The 21,913-nt window shown below is 42.5% G+C and overlaps 2 protein-coding genes across 2 annotated transcripts in view; one reads left to right on the top strand and one right to left on the bottom strand.

Moving 5' to 3' along the window:
- Window positions 1–10,562, top strand: part of LOC120065601 (metabotropic glutamate receptor 6-like) — a 35,630-nt gene extending 25,068 nt beyond the window's left edge. The window contains exons 2-10 of the mRNA XM_039016662.1: window positions 1,256–1,472; window positions 1,629–1,764; window positions 1,913–2,067; window positions 2,212–2,352; window positions 2,467–2,667; window positions 3,441–3,580; window positions 3,836–4,459; window positions 4,633–4,944; window positions 10,323–10,562. Of these exons, the coding sequence (XP_038872590.1) occupies window positions 1,256–1,472; window positions 1,629–1,764; window positions 1,913–2,067; window positions 2,212–2,352; window positions 2,467–2,667; window positions 3,441–3,580; window positions 3,836–4,459; window positions 4,633–4,944; window positions 10,323–10,562 (2,166 nt within the window). The remainder of the gene's footprint in view (window positions 1–1,255; window positions 1,473–1,628; window positions 1,765–1,912; window positions 2,068–2,211; window positions 2,353–2,466; window positions 2,668–3,440; window positions 3,581–3,835; window positions 4,460–4,632; window positions 4,945–10,322) is intronic.
- A 2,136-nt stretch (window positions 10,563–12,698) lies between these two features.
- LOC120065687 (E3 ubiquitin-protein ligase TRAIP-like) lies at window positions 12,699–17,758 on the bottom strand. Its single transcript, XM_039016759.1, has 16 exons — window positions 17,409–17,758; window positions 17,055–17,166; window positions 16,847–16,904; window positions 16,618–16,704; window positions 16,443–16,482; window positions 16,198–16,325; window positions 16,006–16,100; window positions 15,740–15,853; window positions 15,054–15,141; window positions 14,857–14,946; window positions 14,628–14,716; window positions 14,357–14,512; window positions 14,193–14,244; window positions 13,931–14,038; window positions 13,650–13,700; window positions 12,699–13,424 (listed from the first exon to the last, which is right to left on the bottom strand). Exons 2-16 carry the CDS (start codon window positions 17,150–17,152, stop codon window positions 13,311–13,313), a joined length of 1,368 nt encoding a protein of 455 aa, XP_038872687.1. The 5' UTR covers window positions 17,153–17,166; window positions 17,409–17,758; the 3' UTR covers window positions 12,699–13,310.
- Window positions 17,759–21,913: the final 4,155 nt, after the last annotated feature.

The following is a 21,913-nucleotide window of genomic DNA, read 5'->3' as shown; positions in this document are numbered from 1 at the left end:
CTACTCTAAGTCAGTTAAATTATGAGTGTTTTATGCCAATGATAAGGATTACAACTACGTTTGAATGGAAATCTAGATAATTATGCTCTAAATGTTCCTGTCAGAAAAAGGTTAGGTTTGTCTATGGGGTTGAGGTCAGAGATCCCTGGATATGTCATTGAACTCAACACGCATGGCACTGAAATGTACATGGCTGGGCCAAAGAACCAGTTAGGGTTGCAACATAGCATAGTCTACAGATGTTTTTTTTTTTATGGACTGTCTAACAGCCATAATGAATTGATTTTGAAGATAAATTATGGCATCCTTGTATTTTGGATTAAAGAAGGCTGGCTACATGTTGCTTTAGGAATTAGTGTTGGAATGTAAATATTTGAAAATTATGTTATCATTGATCACATCAATGTTTGGTGTATAGAATTTCACCCTCCCAGACAGAAGATTATAAACTAGTAGGAGCCATACATATCACAGTAATAGATGAATGTTCCCACTAGAGAGAAAGAGTTAAAGTAAAGCAGCAAATTTAAGTTGCATGTGACCATCAGAATTAAATATACTGTATGGCTTACAGCTGAGATATGGTAACCTTGTCTCTTGATCTCGGTCTCTGTCCCTCTGTGTTCAATGTAATTTGACTAAAACCCATATAATCCTTCCAGATAATCTGTGAAATGGTTCTCTCCCTCTTCTCTTCTTCTCCCTTCACAACCCTTTGTGTGTCTACCTTTCTCTACTCCCTCTAAAGAACCTCTCATCAAGCCATGGGCGGGCATTAGTGGGATCAGAGTCAAGCCCACTCACATAAACTATGTCATTAAGGAAGTAGCACACCAGTAAATTAATCCTCTCATCCATTAATTTTTTTCAAACAAATGCTTTTACAGCAGTGAAATTTACCATCTGTATTTCACCATGACGTTGGTTTTTATGGCCGACATAGACCAGTAGTAAAGCTCTAAAAATATTACAGTGGATGAATGTCGCCATGTCCTAGTGGATTACATTGGCTGGACATGTGAGAACTATTCAGTACTCTCAATTACTGGCAACGTGTCATCATAAGGTATTATGTGGTTAGTTTACCAACTGTGTCTGATTTATCCCGACAAAGATTGATTTGATAATAACACATGGTGTCTGGTTCAGTAGCTGTCCAACATCCATTAACCCTCCTTTTGAATCTAATGACTGTCTCCGGTCTCTTCTTAAAACCATGCAGCCGTTAACATCATGTAACGTCTGTATCTTTCAGATCCCCCAGATTAGTTATGCGTCCACGGCTCCAGAGCTGAGTGACAAAAGTCGTTATGAGTTCTTCTCCCGCGTGGTCCCTCCTGACTCCTACCAGGCCCAGGCCATGGTGGACATCGTCAAGGCTATGGGGTGGAACTATGTGTCTACACTGGCCTCAGAAGGAAACTACGGTGAGAGCGGCGTCGATGCCTTCCTCCAGATTTCTCGAGAGGCAGGTTTGTACTGAATTTAGTGGTGAATTAAAATGTTCTGGTGTAGCCTAACCATGGCCAACATGGTGTTAGAACTGATGGTACTATATGGGGAGGACATGACGTCCAATGGAGGAGCAGCCTTGGTTTGGGTCTTGTCTTTCTTCTCCCTTCATTCAGGAGGTCTATGCATCGGCCAATCCATCAAAATCCCCCGAGAGCCGAAACCAGGTGGGTTTGATAAGATCATCAAGAGACTAATGGAGACCTCTAATGCTCGTGGGGTCATCATCTTTGCCAATGAGGATGACATCAGGTTAGTGGCAAACTAGTTCCTTTCCCTAGGACTGTTGTCACATAACCACCATGCTACTTGTTCTCTAAGCACCACAGTACCAAGTTCCTATAGACTCTAGAGCTAATGAGGGTCCAGTGTGCTAATCCATTATCACCACTTATCACAGACGTGTCTTGGAGGCAGCAAAGAGGGCCAACCTGACGGGTCACTTCCTGTTTGTGGGCTCTGACAGCTGGGGGGCCAAGAGCTCCCCCATCCTGGACCAGGAGGATGTGGCTGAGGGGGCTGTCACCATCCTCCCCAAGAGGGCCTCCATCGATGGTAAGACAAACACATGAAAAAGATATTGCAGAGATACATTGTATTTTGGTGTTCAATATGAATTTAACTTTAGTGGGGGATGGGAAAGTCTGGGAAAGTCTTAAACATAAGGTGATAGTGATGCTCTGTTGGTTCTTTGCCCAGGGTTCGACAACTACTTCACCTCGAGATCTCTGAAAAACAACAGAAGGAACATCTGGTTTGCAGAATACTGGGAGGACGACTTCAAATGTAAACTCACTCGACCAGGTATCAAGTACGACCTTGGTAGAAGAAAATGTACAGGTAGGAAAATAGGTTATTTCTGACATATTTCAAAGGTTTATCTCAAATAAGCAGATTTACTTACAGGCTACACAGGTTTTATCCATTGTATGCCACCCTTCCTCCCTTCTTCAGGGGAAGAGAGAATCGCACAGGAATCTCAGTACGAGCAGGAAGGGAAAGTACAGTTTGTGATAGACGCGGTGTATGCCATGGCCCATGCCTTACACAGCATGCACCTGGACCTCTGTCCGGGCTCCATGGGCATCTGTGAGAAGATGGACCCAGTGGAAGGGAGTCAGCTGCTCCATTACATTCGCTCAGTCAACTTTAATGGTGAGTTGGAAATGTACAGACCAGGGATTGTTAAAAAGGGTCTTGAGCAATTCCATTGGAGCAGCAGTTAATCAGGTCTGGGAATGTTCAATAAACTTTGTTTGGATCGAGTTTGAAAATTAATCTTCTATCCTGACTTTTCTTTTTGTTGTGGCTGTCAAATCAGATAATACTCTTGATAATTGAAATTATATATATTTTTAATTAAAGCCCAAACAGAGGTAATGTCCTGGTTTCATGAAGCCTTTTCCACTACTGGTTCCCATCACATCCCATCAGAGAGGTTAGTCTGAGAGGTCAGTCACTCCAAAAAAGTGTGGATGGAAGTCAGTCTGAAGACATCACTGCACACTGCGTTAACTTCTTCAATGCACTATTCTTCCCCAGGGCAGCCTCTATTCTTTCTGCATACACAAGAAACACTCCTCTTTTCATCTCCATCTTTCATGAAAAATATTTTTCTTGGAGTCCAAGGAGCTTTCTATGAAAAGCAAAGCTATTTCCTTTTCCCTGTTTGTGGATGACCTTTGCTTGTATGGAAGCCCTCTCTGATTGAATGCTTGAAGGGAACAGAGAGTACAGAAAGAAAATAGCGTCATGTATGGAAAGGAACCCTCAGCAGGAAGAATCTTATGCTCAGCTTTGCCCTGGTTGCATAAGACATGAGCTTTAGGTTCACCGTAGGTTTCATTTTTCTTTGTTCAAAGGTAAAAGCATTGCACGGCCCACTAGCGGGTAGCCCTGTTAAAAATCCTTGCTCCTCTATCCAACAGGCAGTGCAGGGACTGGGGTCATGTTCAATGAGAATGGAGATGCTCCTGGTCGCTATGACATCTTCCAGTTCCAACTTTCCAACACCACCAACCCTGGCTACCGGTGTATTGGCCAGTGGACAAACAATCTGCGACTCAATGTAAACATTTGTTTTGGTCTATTTTATTTTTCAATGATGATGTTCACTTTATCAGTGTTGCTATTGCATTGAGGAATGTACTGTTTGTGTTTTGAGTTAACTACCTTTCAATTTAACCAAACTCATTCCAGTTATTCATGCACTTTTATTTAGCTCCATTTAGTCATTCATTCTCTTTTCCCCAGTAATGACATAATGTGACATCTTCAGGAGTTCAATTGATGTTCTTCAACATTGTCTCTGTCTCTGTTAAAGGCTGAGGAGATGCAGTGGTCGGGTGGGGACCGTGCAGTCCCTGACTCTGTGTGCAGTTTCCCCTGTGAGCTAGGAGAGAGGAAGAAGATGGTGAAGGGTGTACCCTGTTGCTGGCACTGCGAACTGTGTGACGGATATCAATACCAGCTGGATGAGCTAAACTGTGACATGTGTCCCTTCGATATGCGTCCCATGCCAAACCGAACGGGCTGCCGGTCCACACCCATCATCAAACTGGAGTGGAGCTCCCCCTGGGCCATCATCCCTGTGTTCCTGGCTGTCCTGGGCATCCTGGCCACCTCCGGATGCATCATCACCTTCATCCGCTTTAATGACACCCCCATCGTCCGAGCCTCCGGTCGGGAGCTCAGCTACGTTCTCCTGACAGGCATCTTTCTCATCTATCTGATCACCTTCCTCATGATCGCAGAGCCCAGCGCCCCAGTGTGTGCATTCCGCAGGCTGCTGCTGGGCCTGGGCATGTGTATTACCTACTCAGCTATGCTCACCAAGACCAACCGCATATACCGTATCTTTGAGCAGGGCAAGAAAGCAGTCACGCCACCTCCGTTCATCAGCCCTGCTTCTCAGCTGATCATCACCTTTATACTCATTGGAGTGCAGGTGAGTGAGTTGCTGCCTCTCTCCTATTGCGTTTGATGAAAACAAGGCAGTAATACAACAGTGCTTGTTAAAGACACAGGAAATGGTATCTGGAATGGTATACAGGAGAATTAGATTGATCTGCTGAATCATGGGCCACATCAATCTTTGGATCATTCTCTGTATCTCCACAGTTACTTGGCATTTTCATCTGGTTCGGAGTGGTGCCCCCACACACCATCATAGACTATGAGGAGCAGCGGCCGCCCAACCCAGAGTTTGCACGTGGGGTCCTGAAATGTGACATGTCCGACCTGGCCCTGGTCCTCTGCTTGAGCTATAGTATCGTGCTGATGGTGACCTGCACTGTGTATGCCATCAAGAGCAGAGGGGTGCCAGAGACCTTCAACGAGGCCAAGCCCATTGGCTTCACCATGTACACCACCTGTATCATCTGGCTGGCCTTTGTGCCAATCTTCTTTGGTACAGCACAGTCTACTGAGAAGGTTTGAAAATCAATCACATTTCTATATTTGCTGGTATTCATCCATTGGCAGAGAAAGTCCATTTTTTATATACTTAAAAAAGCAACCCTAGAACCACAGTATGTTTTCTAGAATAGGTTCTAGACTGTTGTCAAATGCTAGTTTGTTACCTTTAATATCATATTTTTTTCCATGAGGCACTCACAGTATGTTCAGCATCCTCTTCATTGACTGACAGCGGAACAATGGTCAGGATTTAAAAGAAGGAAGTACACTATATATACAAAAGTATGTGGACGCCCCTTCAAATGAGTGGATTCGGCTATTTCAGCCACACCCCTTTCTGACAGGTCTGTAAAATCGAGCACACAGCCATGCAATCTCCATAGACAAACATTGGCAGTAGAATGGCCTTACTGAAGAGCTCAGTGACTTTCAACGTGGCACCATCATAGGATGTCATCTTTCCAACAAGTCAGTTCCTAACATTTCTGCCCTGCTAGAGCTGCCCCGGTCAACTGTAAGTGCTGTTATTGTGAAGTGGAAACGTCTAGGAGCAACAACGGCTCAGACGCGAAGTGGTAGGCCACACAAGCTCACAGAAGGGAACCGCCGAGTGCTGAAGCGCGTAGCAGGTAAAAATCGTCTGTCCTCAGTTGCAACACTCCCTACCGAGTCCCAAACTGCCTCTGGAAGCAACGTCAGCACAATAATTGTTCGTCGGGAGCTTCATGAAATGGGTTTCCATGGCCGAGCAGCCACACACAAGCCTAAGATCACCATGTGCAATGCCAAGCGTCGCCTGGAGTGGTGTAAAGCTTTCCACCATTGGACTCTGGAGCAGTGAAAATTCGTTCTCTGGAGTGTTGAATCATGCTTCACCATCTGGCAGTCTGATGGACGAATCTTGGTTTGGCGGATGCCAGGAGAACGCTACCTGCCCGAATGCATAGTGCCAACTGTAAAGTTTGGTGGAGGGGGAATAATGGTCTGGGGCTGTTTTTCATGGTCTGGCTAGGCCCCTTAATTCCAGTGAAGGGCAATCTTAACACTACAGCATACAACGACATTCTAGATGATTCTGTGCTTCCAACATTGTGCCAACAGTTTGGGGAAGGCCCTTCCCTGTTTCAGCATGACAATGCCCCCGTGCACAAAGCGAGGTCCATACAGAAGTGGTTTGTTGAGATCAATGTTGCAGAACTTGACTGGCCTGCACAGAGCCCTGATCTCAACCCCATCGTACACCTTTGGGATGAATTGGAACACCAACTGCAAGCCAGGCCTAATCGCCCAACATTAGTGCCCGACCTCACTAATATTCTTGTGGATGAATGGAAGCAAGTCCCCGCAGCAATGTTCCAACATCTAGTGGAAAGCCTTCCCAGATTAGTGGAGGCTGTTATAGCAGCAAAGGGGGGACCAACTCCATATTCATACCCATGATTTTGGAATGAGATGATCAACAAGCAGGTGTCCACATACTTTTGGCAATGTAGTGTATGTTCAGACTAGTAGAGTGTGTTGTTAAATCAGTCAGCCTAAATTAAGTATTTAAAGTCTTTTCACCTCTGCAAATCGAAATGAAATGAATCATAGAGGTCAGGTAAGCTCAGTGACAAAATGGGTCTCTGAGAGACAAAAAAATATCCACTACATGCTATTCAATTACACATTACAGCTTAGAACATCTAAATATAGCATCAATAACATTTAGTTCTCAGATCGCATTAGTTGACATTTTTGACCAGACAGTATTACAACAGTACAGTAACAGGGAAGGAGTGTTATTAGATAGGATGCAAGGGTATTGATGCATTAGACTTTGAGAGGTACTCAGAAAAATGTAAAGAATTGCAAGTTGATCAATAGGGAAGTGTGAATGGAAGGTGCTGGCAAATTTAGGGGGTTGGCTATTTTTCTTACATTTTTATACTGACTTCCCTCAATGTGTGAATTATTATATATATATGTTTTTTTTACTTTACCCCCCTTTTCTCGCCAATTTCGTGATATCCAATTGGTAGTTACAGTCTTGTCCCATCGCTGTAACTCCCCTACGGACTTGGGAGAGGCGAAGGTCAAGAGTCATGGTCCTCTGAAACACAACCCTGCCAAGCCACACTGCTTCTTGACACACCGCTCGCTTAACCCAGAAGCCAGCCACACTAATATGTCGGAGGAAACACTGTCCAACTGGCGACCGAAGTCAGCTGACACACTGCTCGCTTAACCCAGAAGCCAGCCGCACTAATATGTCGGAGGAAACACTGTCCAACTGGTGACCGAAGTCAGCTTGCAGGCACCCGGGCCCACCACAAGGAGTTGCTAGAGTGCGATGAGGCAAGGAAATCCGGCCGGCCAAACCCTCCCCTAACCCGGACGACACCGGGCCAATTGTGCGCCACATCATGGGTCTCCCAGTGACACAGCCTGAGATTGAACCCGGGGCTGGAGTGATTGAACGCCTCAACCTCTGTGATGCAGAAATGTGTGTTGTTTTGGTGCAGATGGTTGACTTGCTTGATGATGCACCTGACAAGAAAAGATCCCTTTCTGTTCTGGATTGCCTGAGTCTAATTAGAACTGTTGCCTGTCATATTTCAATGCCACTTTGGCAGCGTTTAGACAGGCAGCCCAATTCTGATCTTTTTTCACTAATTCATCTTTTGACCAATCAGATCAGCTCTAAAAAAGATCTGTTGTGTAAAGAGCTTATGTGATTGGTCAATTAAAGGGTTAAAGGGAATTAAAGGGAAAAAAAGACCAGAAGTGGCTGAGGCATACATATACTGTACCTAGCACTAGCCTGGAGTCAGTAATGTCTTTAATGGTAAACTCTTCAAAATGAAGTTGCAGCACCGCAGATATAGAGATGAGCGAGTTGCAAGATTTTGCTCTCACACAGTCTCACACACAGTATCTGCACCTGTGCACAGGTTCGCTTCACGCTGTTACAGCGTGGTAGCCAGGGCACCAAAAGAGTGGAGAAGTTGAGCCTCTCGCGTCACCGCTCTTAATTGTTGTGGAAATTGACGCAATTTGTTATCTACACCATATCGCTGAGTCTACCTTTCATATGAATGGCTGTGATGAACAGTGCTCCCTGGTCATCCATGCGTTGCCACATCAGTGCTGGCCAGGACATTGAGAGCCAATAAGAAACATGACAAAGATGAGGACAGAGAAGATAAGGGATATTGTGCTATATAGCTACAGTGCATTTGAAAAATATTCAGACCCTTGACTTGTTTCATATTTTGTTATGTTGCAGCCTTTTTCTAAAATTGATTAAATCAAAATATTCCTCATCAATCTACACACAATACCCCATAATGACGAAACAAAACTTTTTGTTGTTGAATTTTTAGCAAATTTATACAAAAACAGAAATACCTTATTTACATAAGTATTCAGACCCTTTCCTATGAGACTCGAAATTGAGCTCAGGTACGTCCTGAGCTCAATCCTCGAGATGTTTCTACAACTTGATTGGAGTCCACCTGTGGTAAATTCAATTGATTGTACATGATTTGTAAAGGAACACACCTGTCTATATAAGGTCACACAGTTGACAGTGCATGTCAGAGCAAAAACCAAGCCATGAGGTCGAAGGAATTGTCCGTAGAGCTCCTAGACAGGATTGTGTCTGGGGAAGGGTACCAAAACATTTCTGCAGGATTGAAGGTCCTCAAAAACACAGTGGCCTCCATCATTCTTAAATGAGCAATCAGGGGAGAAGGGCCTTGGTCAGGGAGGTAACCAAGAACCCAATGGTCACTCTGACAGAACTCTAGAGTTCCTCTGTGGAGATGGGAGAACCTTCCAGAAGGACAACCATCTCTGCAGCACTCCACCAATCAGGCCTTTATGTTAGAGTGGCCAGATGTAAGCCACTACTCAGTAAAAGGCACATGACAGCCCACTTGGAGTTTGCCAAAAGGCACCTAAAGACTCTCAGACCATTAGAAACAAGATTCTCTGGTCTGATGAAACCAAGATTGAACTCTTTTGCCTGAATGTCAAGCCTCAAGTCTGGAGAAAACTTGGCACCATCCCTACAGTGTAGCATGATGGTAGCAGCGTCATGCTGTGAGGATTCTTTTCACCGGCAGGGACTGGGAGACTAGTCAGGTTTGAGGGAAAGATGAACGGAGCAAAGTGCAGAGAGATCCTTGATGAAAACCTTATCCAGAGCTCTCAGGACCTCAGACTGGGGTGAAGGTTCACCTTCCAACAGGACAACGACCTTAAGCGCACAGACAAGATGACACAAGAGTGGCTTCAGGACAAGTCTTTGAATGTCTTTGAGTGGCCCAGCCAGAGCTCGGACTTGAACCCGATCGAACATCTCTGGAGAGACCTGAAAAAACCTGTGCAGCGACGCTCCCCATCCAACCTGGCAGAGCTTGAGTGGATCTGCAGAGAAGAATGGGAGAAACTCCTCAAATACAGGTGTGCCAAGCTTGTAGCATCATACCCAAGAAGACTTGAGGCTGTAATCGCCTCTAAAGGTGTTTAAGAGTAAAGGGTTTGAATACTTATGTACTTGTGATATTTTTTATAGATTTGCAAAAATGTCTAAAAGCCTATTTTTGCTTTGTCATTATGGGGTATTTTGTGTAGATTGATGAGGGAAAAAACACAATTCAATCAATTTTAGAATAAGGCTGTAACGTAACAAAATGGGGGAAAAGTCAAGGGGTCTGAATACTTTCTAAATGCACTTTAGGTCTTCGTTTATTATTTTTTTTATGGCATGTATTTCTTCATTTCTTCATGACATGTACTGCTTTTGAATTGTCAGTGCATCGGACTCAGATCACAAGTCTGTTCTCAGTATTGTTGTTGCCAGCCTGACAACAGAGGAACAACACGTGAATAGACATGCTGAAGGCCCATAAATAGAGCACCACTCCTCAGTGCTTATACTGGGATATAAATCATTCATCCCAGGCTAAAAACACAACTGTCTCCTTGAACATTCAGATGAAGAAACAACGTCTGTATACTGTGTACCTCCTATTTCACCTCCTGTTGGTTCTTCATACAATAATTAGGTATAATACAGGTATGTCATGGGGATTGCCATGGAAAATATTATGTAAGACAACCTCCATACATTATTATTATTATTTATTGAATGTACAGTTTTACTGTATTCTCAGAATATTCTCAGAATACTATATTATCATTCTCAGGGTATTAACAGATTAATAGATGGAAGGATAGGCATAGGATAGAAAGGAAAATTAGGAAAATATATATTTTGAATTGTGAACGCAACACAGACAATTCATGTAGTACTCAGCCAGGCAATCCAAACCCTATTGTAAAATGTCTAGGTGTATACTCAGGTATTTATTATTAACCTTCACCCTGCTTTCCCTCTGCTCTAGATGTTCATCCAGACCACCACCCTGACGGTGTCCATGAGCCTGAGTGCCACTGTGTCCCTGGGCATGTTGTACATCCCTAAGGTCTACGTCATCATCTTCCAACCGGAGCAGAACGTACAGAAACGCAAGCGCAGCTCCAAGGCTGTGGCTTCCACAGTGACCTCACAACTCTCCCAGAAAGACGACAAGCAGAACGGAGAGTCCAAAAGTAGTGCCATAGTGCCTGACCGATCACAGTGAGTAAAGCAGCGGCGGTATCCACTGATCCCTCACCTGTGCTACTGTATGTATTCACAATGATATAGAAACAGATTAGTGTTCATTTTTCACTAAAACAATTGGTAATTGTCTCTCTCTTCAATCACTTTAGATAATCCAGCATGAAGCCATAGATGAATACGACACCTGGCACCTAACAGATGACAGTTTATAATGGTCTCTCTTGGCAAAGCACTCCCTGACATGCAGAGAGGGGGCTCCCAAGTGGCACAGCGGTCTAAGGCATCACTACAGACCCTGGTTCGATTCCAGGCTGTATCACAACTGGCTGTGATTGGGAGTCCCATAGGGCGGCGCACAATTGGCCCAGCGTCGTCCGGGTTAGGGTTTGGCCGGGGTAGGCCATCATTGTAAATAAGAATTTGTTCTTAACTGACTTGCCTAGTTAAATAAAGGTTAAATAAAACAATTAAATAAATAAAAGGAGCCAGCTTTTGATCAGTGGTGAAGGCTACATTGTCTCATGGGTGGAATGGAAATAAAGGAAAATGGAGATGCTACCTTTTCTGTAATTTGAAATACACACTCACTGACTCGCCACAGATGCTGTGACCTGACTGTAAATGGAACAGTCGACGCATTGGATCATCCTGGATCATCCTGATTCCTGAACAGAACACAATGAACATTGTGGACAGCTTTGCTAGATTTCAGGACAAAGTCTCCTTTTACATTAGGATATGTCTAAGCGACCATGGAAATTAATTAGTTCTCTTTGATTTCTCTCCTCAGGACAATTAGTTGGATCAATAGTTAATAAAATGTTAAACCTTTTCCTGACTGGAGGACCTAAAGTAGGATCCTTTGAGAACAAGCTTTGTTGTTTACTTGATTTATCAGCACTGCATGCATGGGTTGTGAGTTTGTGTGTACATTATACGAATGATTCCACAGTACAGTACACAGTATGGGTGTCACAACTTTGACACGTTGTTATTTTTTACTGATTACACTGGAAGGAACTAGCTTTTCTATGCACCACTTTATCCTGGAATAACTAGTGTAGGGTTCTTGAATGACATAGTGGTAAAGAGAAACAACTGTAGGGAATTCTGATTACTGACATCAATACTGCCAGATCTCATGTAAGGTACCATTTTAACATTTTCTGTTATGCTTTGGTTTAGTTTGCTGTTAATTGCTTTAGCAGTAATAACTTCTATATGATGCTACTTTTTAAATTGGAAACCAGTGGTTCTGACCAGGATATTGTGTTCTGAGAAAATTGTTGTTAGAATCACAACAACGTATGGTAGACACTAGACAGCAACGTATGGCATTTCCGTAGATTGTTCCTAATCTCTTTATAGTGCTGCTGGTGTTGCGATTATGAGAACAGTTAATGGTAACACTTGAGTTCACTGAGAATATCACTGCTTTTAGCATCAATGATCACTTGTGTTCTTCAATATTGTGCCATTAAATCACTGTTTTGTGTTCTCAAAATGTATGTAATGTTACAAGTTTCCCTTAAAATAAAATCACTACTATATCATTTAAATTATGTAAACGTATTTGAAAATGAATACAGTGGCACTGTAATGGTCCACAAAATGACGATAGCCCAGTTCAGGTCACACTCCAAGCAGTCCTAGATCGCATAACGCATGCGTGTAGCATTCACTCTGTGCCGAGCGGTATTGCGTTCTGATTTTGTCAGAACAATGCAGTGGAGGCGGCACAGTTTCCATTATGTTATTTGCAGTAAGATTATTTTTTGGTTTGGCTGGGATTATGCTCAAGTTTTCAGGAAACATTTTTTTTAAATGTAATTTTAATTTAAAATACTTTGAAAACGAAAATATAGATAAAACCCAATAATTCCACCTTCGTACTATTGTACTTCTGTAACTGTAGCCATCGCGAGGCTGCCATCATGCTTAAACTGCCCCCTGCTGGAGATTTATTAAAAGTGTACAGTAAAACAGCAACATGCTGGCTAAGAAGCTTAACAATTCTGTAGCATGGAGTGGACTGTAGGGCACATTACTGGACCATGCTGTGGAGAGGACATCTCTGGTACAGTATCATAGTGAGATGCATAGTGTGTAGACTTAAAAAATATATATATATACATTAACACACCCCACTCAACAGTTAAGGAAACTATAGTTTATTATTTCACAAACATAAGAGATCTTACGCAATAATCACAAGTAAAAGTATGTATCTAAAATAAATAGCACTAAAAACAAGAGGATGATGTTCTGGGGAAGTGGAAAACAAATATTCAATACAGTGCTGTATTACAATATTCAGACAGTGTTAGTAAAACAATAAATGTTCAAGTGCGAAAGAGATGTTTTTTGTAATGTGCAATAGTCAAATGGCTGACATTTCACAGATGCTCATAATGCAGGAAAGTTCCCAGAATAACTCTGTACCGCACACTTAATTACAATTAGATGAAACAGAAACACCTCAAAACAAGATTACTACACACAGATAGAGTTTCATGATGAGACAAAAGAAGTCTCAATACACCAAAACAAATATTCTACACCAAACCATCTGCTGTGCCCATTCATGCCCAAAGCTTGGAGCAAGCCCTCAAGTAAGAAGTGCAAACCAAAGTAGACCATAGTCCTTTTACTTGACCGGTAAACCTATTCAGGTTGCTCCTCTCTCTATTGTTCCAGACCGGCTGGTCCCTAGTGTCAGAGGTGCATCTGACACGTCTGTATTAGTCAGGGATGGGCAGGTCATAGGTCACTCCAGATAACTGTCCAGAGTAAGACAGGTGGAGATCTTGGGAGGAGCTGGTCGGGAAACCTTTTTTCTCTTTGCCTTCATCATGAGCGGACGAATATCTGACAAAGGAGACTGGTGTGGGTGGCCGAATTAAGGAAAATGGCATTCCATAACAAATGGCATTTTTCTGTTCCTCCCTGATTGTTTCCTATGAGATTAGTTACAGCAATGTATAATAGACATTTATCAATAGACATCATAGAGGATATCATTCAGTCACAATATGTACTTCAACACCCACTTCAATGAGAAATACCAGTCAGGAAACCTGAATTGTACGGTTTAAGAAAAGGATACAGGTTGGAAGAATTTGGTTCTCCCTCCAAGTCCATCATAACCACTTCTGACCTGGAATATGAGATAGTCATACATTTTGTCATATCATTGACAGGAACAAGACAGGAAAGCAAGGGCAATTGTGGGTCATGTTTTGGAAGTCATTAGGTGGAATGCACTGTACTTCACTGTAATTGATGGTGTGAAAAATGTGGAACAGGCTCATAGTAAGAAAAACACCAGAACAATCATACAGTAACTGCAGTGTTGTGAGGGAAAGAGAATAGAGTCAGGTTACTTACAGCTCCCAGTTTACTCCTCTGGGGGTCCAGCATGCTGCCAAAGGTCTTCTTCCTGAACAGAATGGAATTACGGAAGAATGTACCCATTGGCGCTGCCTCCTCTCTGGCCTGGGAGAATTCATAAACACAGAAGCTTATGACATGCCATGCACACTAAAGTACAACACGTCTAGCTTTAAAATGTATCCAGAGCAATGTGGTCAACACAAAGTCAGTACATGTGGTGCATGTGTTAGGTGAACCCTTGAAAGTGGTAAAATACCTTGCTTCCAAACGAGGCACTGTCACGGTGTTTGGTTGGCGAGGACGACAACCTGAGAAAGAAAGAACATAAGATAAATATGATCAATACTTCAGAAACGTTTAACAAATAAGTGTCAGGAGCATATGTCCCTCGTCAATGACACACTGTAGAGGGAGACTCACGTGGCTGGATCCAGACGCATCTTTTTGGATGGGACCTGTGATGCCCTCTTATCCACCAGGTCAGGTGTGGTGATGTCAAAGGTCATGTTAAGGTCAATGTCCTCACTGTTGGCAGGCTGGTGGAGACGGGGCTGTTGCAGCTCCACTGGGGCAGGGCTGAAAGACAAAGGGGAAAGACCCCAATCAGTGACTAACACCAGATCTACCAAGAAGGTATCTATATACTAAGTAGCATGCTCTGTGTAGAAAATCAATTGGTAAAGTGACAAACCTCTCGAAGACTAGTCGGCTCAAGGCTTCGTTAGTGCGGGTTGGTGTGCTCAGGGTCTTTTGAAGAATCTCAACTTTTTTCTTCAGACTCTAACAGTGTTAAAAACACAAAGTAGTGGAATAGTAAACTCAGATTTGGAATAGTAAACTCAGTATTTTTATTACCCAAATATAACATAGCTTTGCAAATTGTATAGTGCTCATCATTTCTAGAATTGAGGGCTCCTTACAGTGATCTCTTTGTCTGCATTGGTCAAGTCATTTTGGACAGCTTTCATGTCATCATTGGTCCTGTTCATCTCCATTGTGGCTTTCTGCAACTACAGAGATATGAGAAACTGTGTCAGTCTCAGATTGGAAGTAGGTGAGACATCCCACATTATCACAGAACAATTGAATTAATGTGTTTTTTTTATACATATATTACCTTGTTGTTTGAAGCAAACACCTCCCTTTTGAGCTTTTCAGACATTTCATTTGAATATCGGAGGCTCCCTTTTAGGTTTTCATACTCTCTGCAAAGGATAATAGGAATTACTTGATAAATATCCTTACAAAACACAGTTGCTCTGACAATGTAAACTGAGTATGCAAAACATTAAGAACACCTGCTCTTTCCATGACAGACTGACCAGGTGAAAGCTATGATCCCTTATTGATATCACTTAAATCAGTGTAGATGAAGGGGAGGAGACAGGTTAAAGAAAGGTTTTTAAGCTTTGAGACAACCACGGCATGGATTGTGTATGTGTACCATTCAGAGGGTGAATGGGCAAGACAAAACATTTAAGTGCCTTTGAACGGGGTATGGTAGCAGGTGCCAGACGCAAGAACTGCAACGCTGCTGGGGTTTTCATGCTCAACAGTTTCCTGTGTGTATGAAGAATGGTCCACCCCCCAAAGGACATCCAGCTAACTTGACACAACTATGGGAAGCATTGGAGTCAACATGGGCCAGCATCCCTGTGGAACGCTTGACACCTTGTAGAGTCCATTCCCTGATGAATTGAGGCTGTTCTGAGGGCAAGGGAGGGGTGCAACTTGATATTAAGAAGGCGTTCCTAATGTTTGCTATATACTCAGTGTATAGTGTAAAAGTTTGAAATTCCTTACTTCTTGAGAGAGATGCAGTAGATGGAGAGCTGCTCCACGGCAGCCTGGCCAACACCCATGTCACTGATCATGGATTCCACCTCAGCCCTCTGACCCTGTAACACCACATCCAGACTGGGAAGGACAAGGATACACACACACACACACACACACACACACACACACACACACACACACACACACAAGTAAAATATACAAGCCAGCACAGTATGGTTTGGGTTGGCACAAAAGTCAGAAAATTATTATTGTGTGAGTCTGTGTGCTACCTCTCATATGTTTTCATTTTGGTCCTGAGTCGTCGGGCCTCCTCCTTAGCAGCCTGAGTCTCACTCTGCTGGTTCTCCAGGTATTTCATCTGTTTCTGAAAGTTCCAAAACCCTCAAAATGTTAGAGACATGTCAGATAGAAAGGAGCATGTAAATACATTTTGCTTTATGTTTGACAACTTAACATCCTACCCTGAGAACTGAGCAGAGCATCTCTTTCTCGCCAGTCTCCTTCCTAACACTGTCCAGTTCTTTCTTCTGCCTGTCCACAGTCTCCTTCAAGCCCTCTACCATCTTCAGTCTGTCCCTCCAGTCTCTCTCTGAGGATAGAAATACAAGTCAATGTTTCAGCCATCCAAATGCCAAAAATAGTTACACCATCATAATGACACGTGGTCTATCAAAGCAAGCATCAGGTGTGTTCACTGGCCTCTTACCTTTGGTACTTAAAACAGCTTTCATTCTATCAAGCTCGTTCTGCAGAAGAAAAAAATGAAACACTGAATAAGTGACATCATACAATAATATCCCCAATTCACATGCCATGACAATGTTCTATTCAATGTTGCCACAACATGAGTCAAGATGGTAGTCCTCCTGGTGTAGGCCTACCTGCAAACACTCTGGATCTGCAGAGGATCCCTCTCCTTCACCACCAATGTCAAAGAACAACTTGTTGATAATGTGTCTGGTGCTAACCTGAGGGGAGAGTCCAGACAAAGATAAACATGTAGAAAAAGTATTTGTAGGGTTATTTTGAGATGAATGGGATTGATGTAATGTGTGCAGAATGAAACACCAGTGTTCAGAAGGGGTCAGCAGTATAGCAAGTTAGTCCTACCTGTTTTCTACATTGTGGACATGTCTTGTTGGGGGCAGTCTGAAACCACTGAAGAAGACTGTAAGCAGAGGAAGGAGTGAAAAGTTACACACAACTGACATTTAACAATAGCTAGACTACTACAATTGGCTAGGGCCACAAGTACTGGCTAGTCATAATATTTCGTTAATGTAGAGACTGATTCATCTGACAGTCATTGGTAACTCACCATTCATAGTGGAAGGTGTGCCCACAGTGGATGGCAGCCACATCTCTTGAGTGATCGAAGAAATCTGAACAGATGGTACAGTAGGCACGAATAGGCATTTTTGAAGAAAACCCTGTCAAGAAAAAAGCAAGTTATCATGTTTGTGTTCAACATAGTCATGTTTGCTGGTTCTAATGTTGATATCAGCTACTGGTAGCTAAGTTGCTAGCTAGCTAGCTTTGTTATTATTGCCAATAGTTATCTAACCAATAGTTAGCAACCTGGCTAGCTCGCGTTAGCCAACTAGATAGCTGTTAACCCTCATTGTCACCTACGATACAGCCGGTTGTGTTGCATACATTCGCCCGTATTTACCTTAAAGTTATTGAGGATTTGTTACATTAGTACGTATATTATTCATTGCAGTTCGAATAATTATCGAATCCTGTTTACACCTAGCTAGCACACACAACACTCGCGCCGCGCAGTTCGAACGTAAAAGTCCCCGCCCCTTGCGTGTACGTAATCATCAAAATGGTACGTTCAGATATCTTCCTGTCTGCTTTCTTTCAGTCTGAGTTTTGCCGTGAAAGAGATTACTCCGAGATAAACCGTGGCATTCTTTAAACCCTGAAATAGTGTTAACCGCAACACAAATAGCGAGCTAGGCCCGTTGAAAATATGAACGAATCTGTGGCAATCAAGGCCATGCAAACCCTTGTGAAGTGAAAATATACGCATTCGGGAACGTATCCAATACGAGCGAAAATGTGGAGAAAATACTTAATTCCACAAGATTCAATGATAGCGAAACAACTGGGGCGTATTCATTACGCCGATTCTGTTGCAAAACGTTTTTTAAACTGAACGAAACGGGGAGGGACATACGCGAATTTGTCGAAAATAAACTCGTTTCTGTTGCAAAATGAAACTGTGTACTAATGATTGTACCCCTGTACCTTCTCTGTCAGAAAAGTATGTGCTAGCCAGCCCAAGCGAGTGGTATTATTTTACAGTGACAGTAAACGGTTTATGATAACGTTACAACATTCAATATGCATTTTGACTCGAAGAAATTAGAGGTAGCTATGATTTAAGAATATTTTGTGTAACTTTACACGCAGGAAAATTCCTCAGCTTCTTAACTATCCTATTTAGCTGCATATCTAGCAGCTAAGTGATGATGTTCATAACTAACTCGAGATAGACCACGGCCTGTCGTTTCCAATATGAACAAATTAGTAATAGTGGGCAGAACAAGCAAGGAGAGGGGCAGAGCCAAGCACGAGCTAGAGAGATCCTATTTGGCGCGTTACAGGATGTATTGGCATATTTCCGTTAGGGAACGCTTACTTTGTGAAGCGCATGTGTGCAATAACTCAATTCGCCCCTGTACTCCTAAACAACGCAATTTTTGGAAACTTTGGCTGAGTAAAGTCTACAAAACGGTCCACTCTGTTCGTAACAGATTTGATTTTTGGAAACAGAAAACTGTATTGAGATCACATGTTTCATCAATGAGGACATTTGAAGAATGTAGCAAGGCCAAAGTCCCATCTCGTTCCATCTTCTCCCACTGCCGGCAACTGGGCTTCCTCTCACCACCATATTTGGTAGTGAGTGGAAACGCCAATCGGATGCTTCACATACATCTGGTGAAATATCTGTCATTGTTCTATCTGTTTGCTGTCTCAGCAGATCAGGAACAGCTCAAAGAAGTTCAGCTCAAATTGTTAACATTGTGGTTTTAGATTATTGCCATAGAGAATGATAGAGGCCTCTAGTGGCCAAAAGGCTGTATTAGCATTGGCACCGCAGCGCCATTGAGCGCTTCCACCATTTTAATGTAGTCAACAGTGTGGGACTTCCAACTTCATTGGCTGATCTCTCCTGGTGACCCTGTTGGAGTCATGTCCAACCGGGTCATCAGGAGGGATCAGCCAATCGTGAAGAAGAAAATGTATTACTTAAAATGGAGATAGGCTCAATGGCACTGCTCATGCTGTCACATACACCATAATGGCACAGGTACAATGATGAGGCCTCTTTCCATCTCTATGACCATAGCCATTTACGGAAGAGTGTTGTACCAGTCATATTTCCCTTTTATCTGTATCATGATAGCAACATAGTCACACAGAAAAACTGTCAGTGTATCATACTCAAAACTTTGAGGCAGGATGCACAACGACACTATTGCTCATACGGAAACTCACTGTTTTGTAAGCAAATGTTGACCTTCACCCCCTCTGTGATGTTGACAGACTTGGTATCTACTATCTTGTGTTTCAGGTGGTTCTCCCGGTAGTTACTTAGGTAGCAGTGATGGCTGGAGACGTCCACAACAGGGGTGTACCATGGGAGATCCAACAGAATGGCACCAATGGACCGTCTCTGCAACGAGAGGACTGAAAGCCCCACCACAGGCCTGGTGAAGGGCACAGAACCAGGTGGGCAAGGCAACTCTAATGGTGGCATTGTGCTCCAGCAAGCAATGTCCACTTGTAGTCTACCTACTGTAGATGTCATGTTACTACAGAACAGTTCCCTTGTCGGGAATACAAAATCCAGTGATTGTCCTGAACAATGAAAATTAATAGTTCTCTAATTGAAATATGTGGCCACTTGAACATACGCTAAATTGGCTGCTTCAATAATTTCCTCCAATGAAAACAGGAATTAGAATAATTATTTGGATATTGGATATTTCGTTATTGGAAATCGTTTAGAATAAATACTGTACAAGCCACATTCGCTATTGATTACGCTAACGGCTCTCGCTGTGTCATAATTTCCCAAGAGAGACAGCAGCAGTGAAAGAACTGTTGCATCCATAGTCGCCTGAGTAATGGAGCAAACGGAGCAGCTGCTTCCCAACTTTCAAAATAGGGGTGCAAACGTTTTTGCACCCCACTTTCTTTTTATTTTTTTTATCAGAAAATCCTAATCCATTGTGTCATTTGTAATTTTCTAATATGAGTAATGTTTTGAGATAGTATGTATTAAAATGGATAATTAACAGATTCCATTTTGCACCCCGTCCCCCGTCGCCTCAAGATGAATGGTTTTGACCACTGGAAAGTTTTGCTTCACTAGCAAGCGCCACGATTTTAGTTCAGTGCAATTAGAAAGCACTAGTTGCGCTGCTGGTGTATAAAATGAAAAGGCACCTGCAAAAGAAAATAGTTTAAAAAAAATATATTTTGTTGTGCTGTTGTTACATTTGTATCGTTGTTTCATCATTTGAGCAGCGTGCATCATGAGCTAATTCATTGTATAATTTCACTTTGACTGTAGCTATGTATTCGCGTAAATGCGCCAAATGAAAAAGCACAGGATAATTTATACCTCGTTAAAACAAACTGCGCTGCTTGGCTTGGTAATTAATATAGAAAAAATAAACAATTTCTACCCTCTTTGCATCAAATATGTATGCTACTGAGACAAGTTCATTTAAAAAATGTTCATGGTGACTGTAACAGTGCTTAAAACAAAAGTGCCAAAAAAAGTCAATGTTGGGGGAAAAACAGAACGGTCAATTAATGTGCTTGCTGAGAGTGAAGGAGTGCTGCATCAGATGACCTGGCCTCCACAATCACCCGACCTCAACCCAATTGAGATTGTTTGGAATGATTTTGACCGCAGCGTGAAGGAAAAGCAGCCAACAAGTGCTCAGCATATGTGGAACTCCTTCAAGACTGTTGGAAAAGCTCTGTACCTGTACCCCCTGTATATAGCCTCGCTATTGTTGTTTTACTGCTGCTGTTAATTATTTGTTACTTTTTTATTTTATTTTTTTAACTTATCTATTTTTTATTTTAACACTTTTTATTTTCTTAACTTCTTAAAGCATTGTGGGTTAAGGGCTTGTAAGTAAGCATTTCACTGTAAGCTCTCCCTGTTGTATTCGGCGCGTGTGACAAATAACATTTGATTCTTCTTGACCTACCAAGTGCAAAACTCTAATATTATTATTACAATATTATTCCTCCCATTTTTAAATTTAATTTCCTCATTGTTATGTGTTATCCTGGCCACATTCTTAACAGTTTGGCCTGTCAATCGAGCACTGTGGGTGGGGATTGTCAGAGGAGGAGCAGGATATTTGTGACAGTCACTGAGTTGGTAGGGTTTTAGACCTGTCAATCAATCACTATGGGTGGGGTTTTCAGGGAAAGGGTGGGATGTTTGAGTCACTGGGTTCGTAGGGTTTCAGACCTGTCAATTCATTATTAGGGGTGGGATTTTCAGGGAAGGGAGTAGATTACTAATCTAGTCATTAAAACACGTTTTCAATATAATTTAGTTTGACAAAACCTACGAAAAATTATTGTGTTCTGTTCATAAATATGGATTCCCCCTGTTAAGAAACACTGTAGAATTACAGGAAGTTTATTAAAAAAATGTTATGGGGAGGTCCTTTTCATAACGGAGTTATCTCAAAGCTCTACTGAGGTAAAAACAATAAAAACAACATACATTTAGAATCAAGGCAGGTAAAATAGCAATAGTGCGCTAGTTGCTCAATACATTTTAGATTGAGACTAGGTAGCAGTGATGGCTGGAGACGTCCATGAAAAAGACAGTCAGTAGAAATGGGTTTTAAGGCCCGTTTTAAAAGTTCAGAGTGATTGTTCAGAGTGACATTTTAGATTGAGACTAGGTAGCAGTGATGGCTGGAGACGTCCATGAAAAACAGTCAGTAGAAGTGGGTTTTAAGTCCCGTTTTAAAAGTTCAGAGTGGTCAGGGAGAGCATTCCATAGGCGAGGGGCAAGGGAGCAGAAGGCTCGGTCCTTCATAGTTTGGAGACGTGTTTGGGGACTTGAAGCAGTAGGGAGTGGCTGGAGTGGAGAGTGCAAAGTAGCTCGCTGATTAAGAT

This window comes from Salvelinus namaycush, chromosome 20, assembly GCF_016432855.1.
Source record: "Salvelinus namaycush isolate Seneca chromosome 20, SaNama_1.0, whole genome shotgun sequence".
Lineage (NCBI taxonomy): Eukaryota > Metazoa > Chordata > Actinopteri > Salmoniformes > Salmonidae > Salvelinus > Salvelinus namaycush.
This window is presented reverse-complemented; position numbering and strand designations above follow the sequence as displayed.